Here is a 14,476-nt window from a genome sequence, read left to right as displayed (position 1 = left end):
GGACACAGTCCCTGTCCCACATGGGGCTGACAAGCTAAGTAGGAGGGAGAATCTCCTCTTGTTTCTCCTAGCCCCGAAGGATGCAACAAGCAAATTGTGGTTCTCCTGTGTTGTTAGGGCCTGCTCAAGCAGGTCACACTGACAGAGAAATCACCTTTCCCATACGGTTAAAGTTGAAAAAACACAAGAGTCAGTTGTCCTCTTGCTATACAAATCCATGCCCTCAACATTACCCTCGCCACTGAGCTCAACTCTTTCAATCCTCTGTCCCTCCGTCAGTCTCGTAATACTAACCCACAACTCCTGATTGTTTCAACAGTTCACTTCCTCTGCTCCTATGCTCGAGTAGTGGAGCACTGCTGGCAGAAATCCAGATACCAGACTGACCTAGACCAATTCAAATTCATCCTTGCCTGCTTTAATTCTGCTGGCTCTTCCACCTGGCGACATTATTTCTTCATCTTTATTGACTCTCATGCCCATTGCCTGCAAAAGCTGATTCAGACTTTTAAAATCCCCCCTCAACCCCCAGGTCCTGCCTCTACTAACCTTGTTTTGTACTTTATCGATAAAATTGAAACCATCAGGCATGATATCCCTAAAATCTCCCCTGCTCCTCTTCAGTCCCTCTCTCCTGCCCTGTGCCCCCCTGCTTCGACTCTTCCAACTTTCCCAGCAGTATCTGCAAAGGAGACCATCCACCTCCTCTCAGAATCTAGCCCCTCTACCTGTGCCTCCAACCCCATCACTTTGAACTTTATGAAAACATTTGCCCCCTCACTTTCATTCATTCAATAGTATTTATTGAGCGCTTACTATGTGCAGAGCACTGTACTAAGCGCTTGGGATGAACAAGTGGGCAACAGATAGAGACGGTCCCTGCCGTCTGACGGGCTCACGGTCTAATCGGGGGAGACGGACAGACGAGAACGATGGCGATAAATAGAGTCGAGGGGAAGAACATCTCGTAAAAACGATGGCGACTAAATAGAATCGAGGCGATGTACAATTCATTAACAAAATAAATAGGGTAAAGAAATTATATACAGTTGAGCGGACGAGTACGGTGCTGAGGGGATGGGAAGGGAGAGGGGGAGGAGCAGAGGGAAATGGGGGGAAAAGAGGGTTAAGCTGCGGAGAGGTGAAGGGGGGTGGTAGAGGGAGTAGAGGGAGAAGAGGAGCTCAGTCTGGGAAGGCCTCTCGGAGGAGGTGAGTTTTAAGTAGGGTTTTGAAGAGGGGAAGAGAATCAGTTTGGCGGAGGTGAGGAGGGAGGGCGTTCCGGGACCGTGGGAGGACGCGGCCCGGGGGTCGACGGCGGGACGGGCGAGACCGAGGGACGGCGAGGAGGTGGGCGGCGGAGGAGCGGAGTGTGCGGGGTGGGCGGTGGAAAGAGAGAAGGGAGGAGAGGTAGGAAGGGGCAAGGTGATGGAGAGCCTCGAAGCCTAAAGTGAGGAGTTTTTGTTTGGAGCGGAGGTCGATGGGCAACCACCGGAGGTGTTTAAGAAGGGGAGTGACAGGCCCAGATCGTTTCTGCAGGAAGATGAGCCGGGCAGCGGAGTGAAGAATAGACCGGAGCGGGGCGAGAGAGGAGGAAGGGAGATCGGAGAGAAGGCCGACACAGTAGTCTAGCCGGGAAATAACGAGAGCCCGTAGCAGTAAGGTAGCCGTTTGGATGGAGAGGAAAGGGCGGATCTTGGCGATATTGTAAAGGTGAAACTTTTTCCCTTCCCCACCGCCATCTTCCGCTGCTCACTTTCCAGTGGCTTCTTCCCCACTGCTTTCAAACATGCTCATCTCTCCCCTGTCCTAAAAAAAAGAAAACCCTTCCTTAACTCCATGGCTATTCTAAGCTATTAGAAATTAAATATTCAAGACGGCAGTTTCCCCACAGAAAAATGACACTCTGACAGATAAGATAAATCATCAATCAATCATATTTACTGAGTGCTTACTGTGTGAGAGTCACCTTGAACTATGAGGGATCAAAAATGTTTATTCAAGCCAGATCAGAGTGGGATCTGTTTATCTTTTCCCCGGCCCAACAGAAAATATCGGTCTTCCCCAGTTTGGCAACAGATCAAGGATCAACATTGTTTGAGAAGTACTGTGGCCTAGTAGAAAGAGCAGAGACCTGGGAGTCACAGAGCCAGGGTTCTAATGTCCACGCTGCCATATGCCAGCTGTGTGATCTTGAGCAAGTCATTTAACCCCTTTGTGCTTCAGTTTCCTCATCTGTTAGGTGAGGAATAAATGGCTGTCCTCCCTTCTACTTGGATGGTAAGTTTCAAGTGGCATGGGGACTGAATCCGATCTGATTGTGTGGCATCTACCCCAGCATTTCATGCAGTGTTTGGTACAGAGTAAGCACATTAGCGTCTTCTCTGGTCTCCCAGCCGCCAGCCTCTTACTTACTTTTTCCCTTCCGCCCTTGCCCTTGAATGGGTATCCTTTAAGCACTCGATCAGTCCCACAGCACTTAAGTAAAAAGAAAATTTGGTATTTGTTAAGAGCTTACCATGTGCAAAACACTGTTCTAAGCGCTGGGGTCGATACAGGGTAATCAGGTTGTCCCACATGGGGCTCACAGTCTTCATCCTCATTTTACGGATGAGGTAACTGAGACTCAGAGAAGTGAAGTGACTTGCCCAAGGTCACACAGCTGACAAGTGGCGGAGCCGGGATTAGAACCCATGACCTCTGACTCCCAAGCCCGAGCTCTTTCCACTGAGTCACGCTGCTTCTGATATGTATAGATCTGTTATTTATTCAAACGTCCGACTCTCCTTCTAGATTGTAAGCTCCTTGTGGGAAGGGAACGTATCTATGAACTCTGTTGCACGGCGCTCTCCCAAGCGCTTAGTATACTGTTCTACCCACAGTAAGCACTCAGTAAATACCATTGCTTGATCCACTAACTGATTGATTACCCCCATCCTACAGAGAAGCAGCAGGGCTTAGTGGAAAGAGCACACGCTTGGGAGTCAGAAGTCGTGGATCTCGACTCCACCGCCTATCAGCTGTGTGACTTTGGGCAAGTCATTTCACTTCTCTGGGCCTCAGTTATCTCATCTGTAAAATGGGATTAAGACTCTGATTCCCATATAAGATAACCAGATTACCCTGAATCTACCCCAGGGCTTAGAACAGTGCTTGGTACATAGTAAGCACTTAACAAACACCATCATTATTATTATTTTTACGTGCTGCTGCGCAGGTCAAATTCTGGAAGCACTGCCCAAATCTCTCCTCTAGTCCACTAGATGGCTTCCTGTGTATCTTTGCAGCAGTCAGTCAGTCAGTCGATTGTATTTATTGAGCACTTACTGTGCAGAGCACTGCACTAGGAGCTGGGGAGAATACAACACTCTAAAGGACATATTTCCTGCCACAGACGAAACACTTCGTTGTCAGATTCAGAGCTTTCCACTAGCTGACCTTACCTATTTGTTCTATTTATCTGCTATTTCCTAACTTGCTGTGTTTGTTCCTCTCAGGCCACCCTTCTAGCTGCACCTTGTTCTAAACCCTCCCACCTCCATCCCCTCGCTCTCGCTCTTCCTCCAGTTTGGAACCCCCTCTCTTCCCGCAGCAGACTGACCACAGTTCTCTGGGCACGCAAACCCCCCCTAAAATCCCAACTCCTCCTCCAACATACTTTTCCCAGTTAATTTCCCAGCACCTCAAGCTATATCATCCCTTGACCAACTCTAGCACCATTTTACCTCATCTGTAAAATGGGCTTTAATACTGTGAGCCTCAGGTGGGACTTTTTTAATGGCATTTGTTAAGCTTTCCCATGACAGAGCGTGGGTTCCACAGGCTGCACTTAGCTGAGGCTGCAGGGGAGTCCTGGGGGAGGGGATGAGGCAAGGCATAAGTAGGGGTCGGATGGGGGAGTGAGCTGATGGGGGCCAGTGTAGGGGAGGGGGATGAAGGGTGGCACTGGGACAGGCTAACAGGGATCAAACAATCTTATTTATTAAGTGTTTACTGTGTGCAGAGCACTCTACTAAGCACTTGGGAGAGTACAATACAACAGAGTTGACAGACATGTTCTCTACTACAAGGAGCTTACAGTCTAGAGGGAAGGCAGGCGTTAATATAAATAAATCACGAATCTGTACGTAAGTGCTGTGGGGCTGAGGGAGGGGTGAATAAAGGGAGTGGAGTAAGTAGATGGGAAGAGTGGATTGAGTGTCTTAAAGCCAGTAGTCAGGAATTTCTTCTTGTTTTTTATTTTTTAATGGGATGGTCTGAGGGTGGCACAAGGGGTGGGGAGGGGTTGGATGGATGGGGAGGAGGGGGTGTGCTGGGAAGACGGGGCAGGGATGGATTGACTGCAGGGTGGGGACAAAATATGTTTGACTGACTGCAGGGTCACGGTGAGGTTAGGGAAGTTTTAGGGTCATTGACGAGGTGATCAATATCAAGAATTGCTTAATAGGGTGGTTTAACCCGACCCTTCATTCAAGCAGGGCCCAGTGGAAAGATCACCGACCTTAAGGAGTCAGGAGACCTAAATGCTAATCCAGGGCCTGCCACTTGTCTCCTGGGGGACCTTGGGTAAATTGCTTAACTTCTCTGTGCCTCAGTTTCCTTCATCTGTACAATAGGGATTCAATACCTATTCTCCCTCCCCCTTAAACTGTGAGTCCTGTGTGGGTCAGAGACTGTGTCTGATCTGAATATTCTGTATCTGGCACAGTACTTGGCACATAATAAGCCCCTAAAGAATACCAAAATTATTAAGATAGTGGTCTTCTCCCTCCTCTTCAACCCTCTAGACTGTAAACTCGTCGCGGGCCGGGAAAGTGTCCACCAACTCTGTTACATCACACTCTCCCCAGCACTGAGTACAGTGCTCTGCACACAGTAAGCACGATCAATTTGATTGACTGATTTTACGGTTTAGTTCATCTGTGGGCAGGCAGGCAACAGGAAGAGAGTAGCTGTCCAAGCCTACAGTCACCAGAATGGATTAGACACTGGATAGTCCCATTGATCCAATAAGCCTATGCAAGGCTCACCTAAATTGAAGGAACTTCCCCTCTCAAACCTTGGAGGAGCCCCTGCAATCTGGGGTTCATGGACTGGAGGAGACAGGGAGATGACAGATTCCATGGCGATGATTTGGGGTTGGAGGGCAATAATAATAATAATAATAATGTTGGTATTTGTTAAGCGCTTACTATGTGCAGAGCACTGTTCTAAGCGCTGGGGTAGATACAGGGTAATCAGGTTGTCCCACATGAGGCTCACAGTCTTCATCCCCATTTTCCAGATGAGGTCACTGAGGCCCAGAGAAGTGAAGTGACTTGCCCACAGTCACACAGCTGACAAGGGGCAGAGCCGGGATTCGAACCCATGACCTCTGACTCCCAAGCGCGTGCTCTTTCCACTGAGCCACGCTGCTTCTCAAGGCTGTGAGAGCGGGTCTTGTCCATACTTGCTTATCCCAGAGTCTCGGATAAGGCCTGAAAATTTCCCATGGGTTCAAGAGGGTGGCATCCTGACCTATTTTGAAGTCTGCTCCCTCCCACTCCCCACATTACCCCCCACCAACCACGCCACCCTCCCGCAATATCATCCACCCTCTTTGCCCCCGTGCTCCTATTGAGAACTTGGTCCCTTTACTTGGAGAAACTGCTTTGTCCATTCTTTTACCCTGCGATAAGGGTTAAATGTCTCTGAGGCCAGGGTCTTTAGCCTCATGATTCATTGCTAGGGTGTGAATCTTAGGTGTGGAAAATATAATTCAGGGAGCATTATTGATAATTCTAAAGAGAAACAACATGGCCTTAGAGAACCTACATGACCTAGTGAAAAACAGGGTGGGAGCCACAAGACCTTGGTTCTAACCCTGGATCTGCCACTGGCCTGCTGTATGATCTTGGGCGAGTCACTTAACATCCCTGCGTTTCAGTTTACTTATCTGTAAAATGAGGATAAATGACCTGTTCTTCCTCCCCAGTTAGACCGTGAGTCCCGATTGGGCTAGGGACTGTGTCCGATATTGTATCTGATAGAAGCAGTGTGGTTTAGTGGAAAGAGCACAGGATTGGGAGCCAGAGGTCTTGTGTTCTAATTCCAGCTCCACCACTTGTCAGCTGTGTGACTTTGGGCAAGTCACTTCACTTTTCTGGGCCTCATTTACCTCATCTGTAAAATGGGGATTAAGACTGTGTGTCCCACGTGAGACAACCTGATTACCCCAGTGCTTCGAACAGTGCTTGGCCCATAGTAAGCACATAACAAATTCCACAATTATTATTATTACAAGATGATCTTGAATCTACCCAAATGCTTGCAACATAGTAAGCACTTAAATACCATAATGACTATTATCTAATGGATTTTAAACTCCTCAAGGGCAGGGATCATGTCTACCAAATCGACTGTATTCTGTCAGATGCTTAGTTCGGTACTCTGCATTCAGTAGGCCTCAATCAATACCACTGAAAAAAGATTTACATTTGTAAACATTTATGTTTATTCCAGCTATTTTACACTGATTCGCTTGTTACAAGATCTATGTGGCAATCTCTTCAGTATTATTAAGACTTTCTGGTTTTGGAAATGACACAAATGGTCAAGTGCTCAGAGTCTCTAGCATCTGTTGACTTACATGAAAAGGCAAAGCAACACCAAACTCCACTGTCATTCCAAAGCTTAATACTAGCCAAGCCTCGGTTGTGAGAATAAGGTCCTGAAGTTGGGGGAGTGGAATAATCACCCTCTCAAAGGAAATAAAACCCAAATGGAAAGTGGTTGCCAGGACACTCCAGAAAATTCTAAATCCTCTTCAGCACTTGGGCTGAAAGGAATACTTCCAGGAGGAAAAATATCTGTAGTAAAGTTTAGAATGACCAAATCTTCCATATATGAGCAAGATCCAGTGTAAAGAGCATAGGCCTAAAAGTCAGAGGACTCGGGTTGTAGTCCCGGTTACACAACTTGCCTGCTTTCTGATCTCAGCCAAGTGGCTTAACTTCTCTGTGCTTCAGTTTCATCATTTATAAAATGGGAATTGAATTACTCTTCTCCTTCCCCCTTAGATGGAGATACCCTTGTGGGACAGGAACTCTAATCTGATTGCACTGGATCTATCCCAGCCCTTAGTACAGTACCTGGCACAATGTAAGCTTCAGCCAAAATACAAAAATATTACTCCAATTATTATTCCTCTAAACATGCTAATATCGTTGACAAGGAGGGAGCTATTGATGCACTAATTGGCTTTATTATAGCATTTATAAATTGAAATTTTTTTTCACTTTTTCATTGCTAAAATGGGCTCGAAGTAAAATAGTAAAGATTTGGTCTTTGGGGTGTGGCTCTGAATGAAAAGAAATCACTTTGGGGGGTAAAAATCATGTTAAATTGGAAAATGAATAATGTTGATATTTGTTAAGCGCTTACTATGTGCCAAGCACTGTTCTAAGCGTGGGGGTATGCAGGGTAATCAGGTTGTCCCACATGAGGGTCACAGTCTTAATCCCCATTTTACAGATGAGGTAACGGAGGCCCAGAGAAGTTAAGTGACTTGCCCACAGTCAAACAGCTGACAAGTGGCAGAGCTGGGATTCGAACCCATGACCTCTGACCCCCAAGCCCATGCTCTTTCCACTGAGCCACGCTGAAAATTCCCTAGTTATAATCCACTTCTAGTGCAAATTCTCTCTCTCCCCCCACCCAGCCTTCCAATGGTCTACATACCCCATGATTTCTTTGGACAAGGATGTTTGGTCTTTATTCACTGTCCCAGAAGTTCTCAGATCCAAGGCTTCAGGGTCAAATTCCCTCAACTTGGTTTCTAAGAACCTAGTTTCTTTAATGCGGTGGAAATCCTGGCTGCAAGGGATTTGAGGGGTGGGGGGAGTCAGATGGAGAGCTTCAAGTAGAAAACACTGCACAGAATCCAACTCTCAGGATCATAGAGTCAGGGAACATTTCTCTGTACGCAGTCCAGTTATCCACCAGTAGAAGTGTTTCAAAAATGGAATCTACTTGTAGGTAGAATGAGCCATTGAAAGTAAACTGAAGCTCCAGGCAGGTGAATGTCTAAATTACCAGGCTAGCTATGGGGGATTTATTTTAGTCTTATGGATTTTCAGGTACGGAGGTGCCCTCGCTAGCCTAATCCAATGTTTCACCTTCCCGGGAGTCGGGAAGATTTTCTTAATATTTAGCTCAACTATCCCTTGTTGAAAATTAAGATCATTTCTTCTTGTCCTTGCCGCCTTGGAAGAAGGGGAAAACTCGACAGCCATCTTCTTAAGGGAAGTCCCAGGTGCAGTGAGATTCTAGGGATTCTTGATATTCTTTAGGTTTAGATTTTCCCTTATGTATTTTGAGATCAGATTAGGGGTCAGAACCCTCATAAATGCACCAAACTTAGTGCTGAGGAAAGGATAGTAGATTTCATTCTGGCGCAAAGCTCCACCTTTGATGATCTCCAGAGCGCAGTCCTCCTTGGGGGATGCTTCTATCTCCAGTATCCCAGAGATGGCCTTCATGGCGGTTTCTGGCGGGAGATAAAGAAGGGAGTTGGGTAAACGAAAATGACAGAGGAATCTTGCTTATGGGAAGATCAGAGATCGGATTTATTGAGTGCTTACTGTATGCAGAGCACTGCACTAATACAATACAACAGAGATGGTAGACGTATTCCCTAGCCACAACAAGCTCACAGTCTTGGGCTGGGGGGGAACAGACACAAATATAAATAAATGTCATGGCTATATACAAAAGTGCTGTAGGGCTGAGGAGGGGCAGATAAAGGGAGTAAATCAGGGTGACATAGAAGGGAGTGGGAAAAGAAGGCTTAGCCAGGGAAGGCCTCTTGGAGGAGATGTGCCTTCAAAAAAGGCTTTGAAGGTGGAGAGAGTAATCGTCGGTCAGATATGAAGAGGGAGGGTGTTCCAGGTCAGAGGCAGGACAAAGATGAGAGGCCTGGGGCAAGGTAGACAAAATTGAGGTTGGCATTAGAGGAGCCAAGTGCGTGGGCTAGGTTGTAATGGGAGAGCAGTGAGATGAGGTAGGAGGGGGTGAGGTGATTGAGTGCTTTAAAGCCCATGGTTAGAGGTTGCTGTTTGACGCAAAGGTGGACGGGCCACCACTGGAGGTTTTTGAGGAATAGGGAAGCATGGACTGAATGTTTTTGCAGAGATGATGCTTTTGGCTCCCAAAGTACATTTCACATTATCATCAGCTTCAGACCCTGCTCTGGTTCTTACCCGTGTTAATGAAGCCAAGGATACAGAGTGTAATGGAAATGTTCTTCTTCTGCAGGATAAATTCTTCTCTTAGACTCGAGAAGAATCCATCCAGAGCAAATTTACTTCCAGAGTAGTTGACAGTCAGAGGACTCGGCACCTTTCCTGGATGCCAAACAGAAAATTGTTACTGGGAGAACCCCATCAGCAGCCCAGTTTAATGGTCATGGGTTTAGCTGGAAAGTTAGATCCTGGGAGATGCTGAAATTGCCCCTTGACCTCTCCGGATCTCAGCTTACTCATTTAGGCTTAGGCTTCTTCCACGTGCTTTTTTTTTTCCAAGAAAGAGCCGATCAATAATGATGGAAAAAAATCATTCCCATGGACAGGAAATACCTTGGCTAGTGTTGGCTTTTTCTAAAGCTCCTCACAACAAATGAGGCCGTAGACTTCAGAGAGAGAAGTAACTGAGTCTAGAAAATGGCTGTATCTTTCTCCCTCTCCCCCAGGCTCAGAGGTAGGTCCTGGGGAAAAAGTGTAATAACCAGTCAGAGAGCAAGGAAGGTCCAAAGACCAATGGCACTGCCCTAACCCAGGCCACCAGCATCACGCTCAGAATCTGCCCTTACAAACTGAGTGAACTTTGGTTTTCAACCAGAGAAGAGACTGTCTCAGTGCAATGGAAGAGTCGAAGTATTCTGATCCAGAGAAAACAGGAGGCTTTTAGATGTGAGGAGTCAGTCAGTCAATTGTACTTACTGAGCGCTTCCTTTGTGCAGAGCGCTTTGCTAAGTACTTGGGAGAGTACAATACAACAATAAACAGACACATTCCCTGCCCACAACGAGGGCAGTTTAGAGGACGAGCTTTGACTTGGGCTGTGAGCTGCATGTGGGTCAGGAACTGTGTCCAACCTGATTATCTTGGATCTACCTCAGACCCTGGCACAGTACCTATCACACAGTAAGCACTTCCCAAGTGCCATAATTACTAATAGGGGTGGGACAACAGCGGGGCTCGATAAACAGAGAAACAGTGTGGTCTAGTGGTTAGAGCAAGAGCCCGGAAGTCCGAAGCTGGGATCTAGGTCTGGTTCTGTTGCTTCTCTGCTCTGCGACCTTGGTCAAGTCACTTCACTTCTCTGTGCCTGAGTTTCCTCATCTACAAAACGGCGATTGAGACTGTGAGCCCCATGTGGGACAGGGACTGTCTCTAGCCTGATTAATTTGTATCTACCCCAGCACTTAGTACAGTGCTGGGCACATAGTAAGAGCTTAACAAATACCATTAAAAAGCCCCCCCCAAAATCAGGTAAGCAGGATTGTGGATCAGGGGGCTCTGAAAGCCGTTAGCCAGCTCTCACCCACCTGCCAAAGAAGAGATGACGACAATGGAACCCTGGCTCTTCTGCAGAAGGGGCACGGCCTTGATGGTCATGGCCACGTAGCTCAGGTAGTTGACCTTCATGACATGGAGAACTCTCTTCAAGTCATTTTTTAAGTAGCTGAATTCACCGTTGGTGATGTGGTTCAGAATCAGCATATCTAGTCCCTCTGGAAAGGTTGGGGAAGAGGAGCTGGCTGAGAACAGAGGGGTCCTCAAGACACCTCCTAGAGGAATGGCGAGAGGTGGAATGGGGCACGGGAGACGAGAGAAAACTCACTTAACAGCTTCTCGGCCTGGGCGACCACCTTCTCCGCAAAGGCCAAGTCCTCCATGGAACCGGTGATGAAGTGAGCTGAAGCTGCTCCGAGGCTTAGGCATTTGTCCACCACCTGCAGCACAATCATCCTCTTGCTCTCTCCTGCTCTCCTTTCTCCTTCCCTTTCTTCTCTTCCTCCTCCATGTCTATCCCCCCTCCTTTTTTCAAAAATGGTACTCGTTAAGTGTTTACTACATGCCAGGCACTGTACTGAGCATTGGGTTAGATACAACATAATCAGGTTGGGGGGCAGCTTTCATTCCTATTTTACAGATGAGGTAACTGAGGCATGGAGAAGTTAAATGACTTGCCCAAGATCACTCAGCACACAAGTAGTGGAGCCGGGATTACAATCCAGGTCGTCCGACCCCCAGGCCCGGGCTCAATCTACTAGGCCCCGCTGCATCTCTTCTTTCTTCTCCTTTTCATCTTCCTTCTCTTCCTCCCTCATCGTCTTCCTTCTTCCCCTCTTCCTCCTCCTTCAGTTTCTCTTCCTTGTCCCCTTTCTCTTCCTCATCCTCCACTTTTCTCCTCTTTCGCCTCCATTCCCCTCTGCCTCCCGGGCCCGGCCCCTCCACCCTCTCTTCTCCATGAGAATGGGTCCATTCGCCTTGCTCACCTTCTTTAGCTTTTCCTCTGTCCGGGCAGTGATCACCACGTGGGCTCCCATCTTCGCCAGGTGATAGGCTATCTGCTCCCCGATGCCAGTACTGGCCCCGGTGATGATCACCCTCTTCCCCTTTAGCATCTCTGAGAAGACCCAGTGGGAAGTGAACACCCAGCTCAGCCCTCTCAGACCCTCCCACTCCCAATCTTTCCCCTCACTGTTGCTCTTCGCAGAGCAGAAGGAACAGTTAGGAAACCCCCTGCTCAATGGGGCCCAGGCACCTGTTCATCCTTAAAACTTTTCGTTAGACTGTATGTTTGTTGAGGGCAGGGAAGGCATCTATCAACTCTGTTATGGTGTGCTCTCCCAAGCATTTAGTACAGTGCTCTGCACACAATAAGTGCTCAATAAATACCACTGATGATGAAACTATCAGTGAGAGGTGTCCCTTGATGCCTCATGTTTTTCAACAGCAACACAAGATTCACAGTTGATCTTGGGCGAACGAGCAGCTTATCCGCCAATTCTTAATGACCTTTTCCCCCATTCACTTTTTGGTGACCAAGGTCACCCAAGGAGAAGCCTAGGCCCCCACAAATTAGAGCACAACTCCCACTCTGTACATCTGGTCCCTGGGCCCCTCTGAGTTTTGCAATATGAGTTTTGTCTCCAGCCTCCGAGGCCAAGAGGGACCCCAGCTGAATTTCTAATTGGTCTTTGCTTTGCCTCTGCTCCTCCTGTTTCCTTCCCTCTTCTCTCCTGCTCCTCCTGATTCCTTTCCAGCTCTCCCCAACTCCTACTGCTTCTTCTGCAGGTCTCCCCAACTCCTCCTGTTTCCTCTCCAGTTCTCCCCGGCTCCTATTACATTCTTTCCAATCTTCTCCAGCTTCTGCTCAACTGAGCTGGCTGCCTTAGCCTGGAAAAATCTCCCCGTTAGACCAGACCCCCAGTGGATTCAGCCTCAACAGTAGCTCAGCCTGGTTACCCCTTAAGTACTGGGATTCTTTCTAAACGCTCTGTGCCTGGAGTTTTGAAATGCGAGGACCCGCTATCTCTGGCCAGTTTCCCTATGGCCCTCTATATGGTGTATGCACTTGGTAAGGGTTCAGTGAACACCACCGACTGATTGATTACAAGTTCCCGGCTCCCAAGACTCACCTGGCTTGAACTCCGGGGATGAGTAAAAGTAGTATGCCAGAAGAAGCCCGATCATGGGCAGCAGGAGGTTTCTCAGCAGACCCATGCTATGAGGAGAGATCACTGTGCCCTACAGGACTCAAGGAGAAGGCCCTCACAGCACTCTTCACCTTCTTCTTGGGAGCCCTCAATCCTGCTGATCCCAGTAATGAGTCACCAGGGAAAGGAAGGCGGGTTTGGATGTGTTTTGCTAGCTCTCCTTTCTGAGAGATAAGCAAATCCAACCTATTATGGGACTGGTTCCAAGAGCTCGGAGGTGGAGGAACAAGTGATTTTTGGCCTATCCCTATCAGCCTACTGGAGAACTCTGGAAAATAGATCAGGCCTTACTCCCTCTCCCTTCTGTGTCGCTTAAGCACTGGGATCTGTAGTAATAATAATAATGATGGTATTTGTTAAGCACTTACTACTATGTGCCAAGCACTGTTCTAAGCGCTGGGATAGATACAAGGTAATCAGGTTTTCCCACATGTGAGCCCCATTCGAATCCCCATTTTACAGATGAGGTAACTGAGGCACAGAGAAGTGACTTGCCCAAAGTCACACAGCTGACAAGTGGCAGAGGCAAGTAGAACCCATGACCTCTGACTCCCGAGCCGTTCTCTTTCCACGAAGCCACACCGCTTCTCCGTAAGTGTACCCTGGCTTTTGTACCCTTGAAGCAATTGATGTTCACCCATCTTCAATAGTAATAATATTTGTGATATTTTATTTGTTAAGGGCTTTCTATGTGCCAGGCACTGTACTACATGCTGGGGAGATCCCCTTTAGCATCTCTGAGAAGACCCATTGGGAAGTGAACACCCAGCTCAGCCCTCTCAGACCCTCCCACTCCCAACCTTTCCCCTCATTGTTGCTCTTCGCAGAGCAGAAGGAACGGGTAGGAAACCCCCTGCTCCTCATTCCCTGCCCACAACGGACTACTGGTTTGACTACTTCTTTAGACACTTTGCTGATCTCCTTGTCTCCACAGGGTGACTCTCTTCCCTAGTCCCCCTCTAGACTGTAAGCTTGTTATGGGCAGGGGAAGTGTCTGCCAATTCTGTTGTATTGTGCTCTTCCAAGGACTTAGTACAGTGGTCCGCACATAGTGAGCGCTCATTTCTATGTGCCAGGCACTGTACTGCATGCTGGGATAGGCCCAAGGTAATTGGGCTGGACACAGTCTCTGTCCCATCTTGGGCTCACATTGGGCTCACAGTCATAATCTCCACTTTACAGATGAGGTAACCAAGGCACAGAGAAGTAAAGTGACTTGTCCAGTCACACAGCAGACATGTGGCAGATCTGGGATTAGAATCCAGGTCCTTCTGACACCCGGGCCCATGCTCGATCTGCTAGGCCACACTGCTTCTCAATCTCACAGCTCTTATGGACGTACCCACAATTGAATGATTTTAATGTCTGTCTCCCCCTCCAGATTGTAAGCTCCTGGTGGGCAGGTGTCTTAACAACTCTCTTTTACTGTACTTTCCCAAGCACTTAGTACAGTGCTCTGCACCCACAGAAAGTGCTCGATTGATTGATGGATTGATTAATTGATCTAATGAGGCAGAGAGAGAGGAGGACTGTTGTCAAGCAGGAGTGGTTCAAGACCAAACCAAATCCTTCACTGGGCCAGCCTGAGAAGGAAACAGAGGAGGTTGGGAAGCTAGGGGCCTGAGGGAAGCAGTCAGAGTTGGGCACTCTGGGATAATGGAGCAGGATTTGAGGGCACTTTAGGGCAGAGAAGCAGTGTGTTTTGGTGGATAGAAT

At 47.9% G+C, this 14,476-nt stretch overlaps 2 protein-coding genes across 4 annotated transcripts in view; one reads left to right on the top strand and one right to left on the bottom strand.

The window, feature by feature from the left end:
- The window catches only part of LAMB3 (laminin subunit beta 3), a 148,734-nt gene that overhangs the window by 22,383 nt on the left and 111,875 nt on the right, over nt 1-14,476 (top strand). The gene's annotated exons all lie outside the window — the stretch shown is intronic.
- HSD11B1 (hydroxysteroid 11-beta dehydrogenase 1) lies at nt 7,724-12,908 on the bottom strand. 2 transcript variants are annotated; one of them, XM_039912514.1, is made up of 6 exons: nt 12,683-12,908; nt 11,537-11,667; nt 10,879-10,990; nt 10,583-10,795; nt 9,237-9,380; nt 7,724-8,524 (listed from the first exon to the last, which is right to left on the bottom strand). In XM_039912514.1, exons 1-6 carry the CDS (start codon nt 12,765-12,767, stop codon nt 8,304-8,306), a joined length of 906 nt encoding a protein of 301 aa, XP_039768448.1. In that variant the 5' UTR covers nt 12,768-12,908; the 3' UTR covers nt 7,724-8,303. The 2 variants fall into 2 exon arrangements, with proteins under 2 accessions (XP_039768448.1, XP_007668731.1); XM_007670541.3 differs by having other exon boundaries at nt 10,583-10,768; nt 12,683-12,906.

This window comes from Ornithorhynchus anatinus, chromosome 7, assembly GCF_004115215.2.
Source record: "Ornithorhynchus anatinus isolate Pmale09 chromosome 7, mOrnAna1.pri.v4, whole genome shotgun sequence".
NCBI lineage: Eukaryota > Metazoa > Chordata > Mammalia > Monotremata > Ornithorhynchidae > Ornithorhynchus > Ornithorhynchus anatinus.
Note: the sequence above shows the minus strand (reverse complement) of the source record. Positions and strands in the feature narration are given on the sequence as shown.

Excerpts from the sequence above, each read along its gene's own strand:
- HSD11B1 (XM_039912514.1), bottom strand. The coding sequence starts at position 12,767 with ATGGGTCTGCTGAGAAACCTCCTGCTGCCCATGATCGGGCTTCTTCTG. Across the intron at positions 10,796-10,878 it reads CCAGGCCGAGAAGCTGTTAA|CCAGCTCCTCTTCCCCAACC; the intron begins GTGAGTTTTCTC and ends CTCTGTTCTCAG. Across the intron at positions 8,525-9,236 it reads CCTTGGCTTCATTAACACGG|AAACCGCCATGAAGGCCATC; the intron begins GTAAGAACCAGA and ends ATCTCCCGCCAG.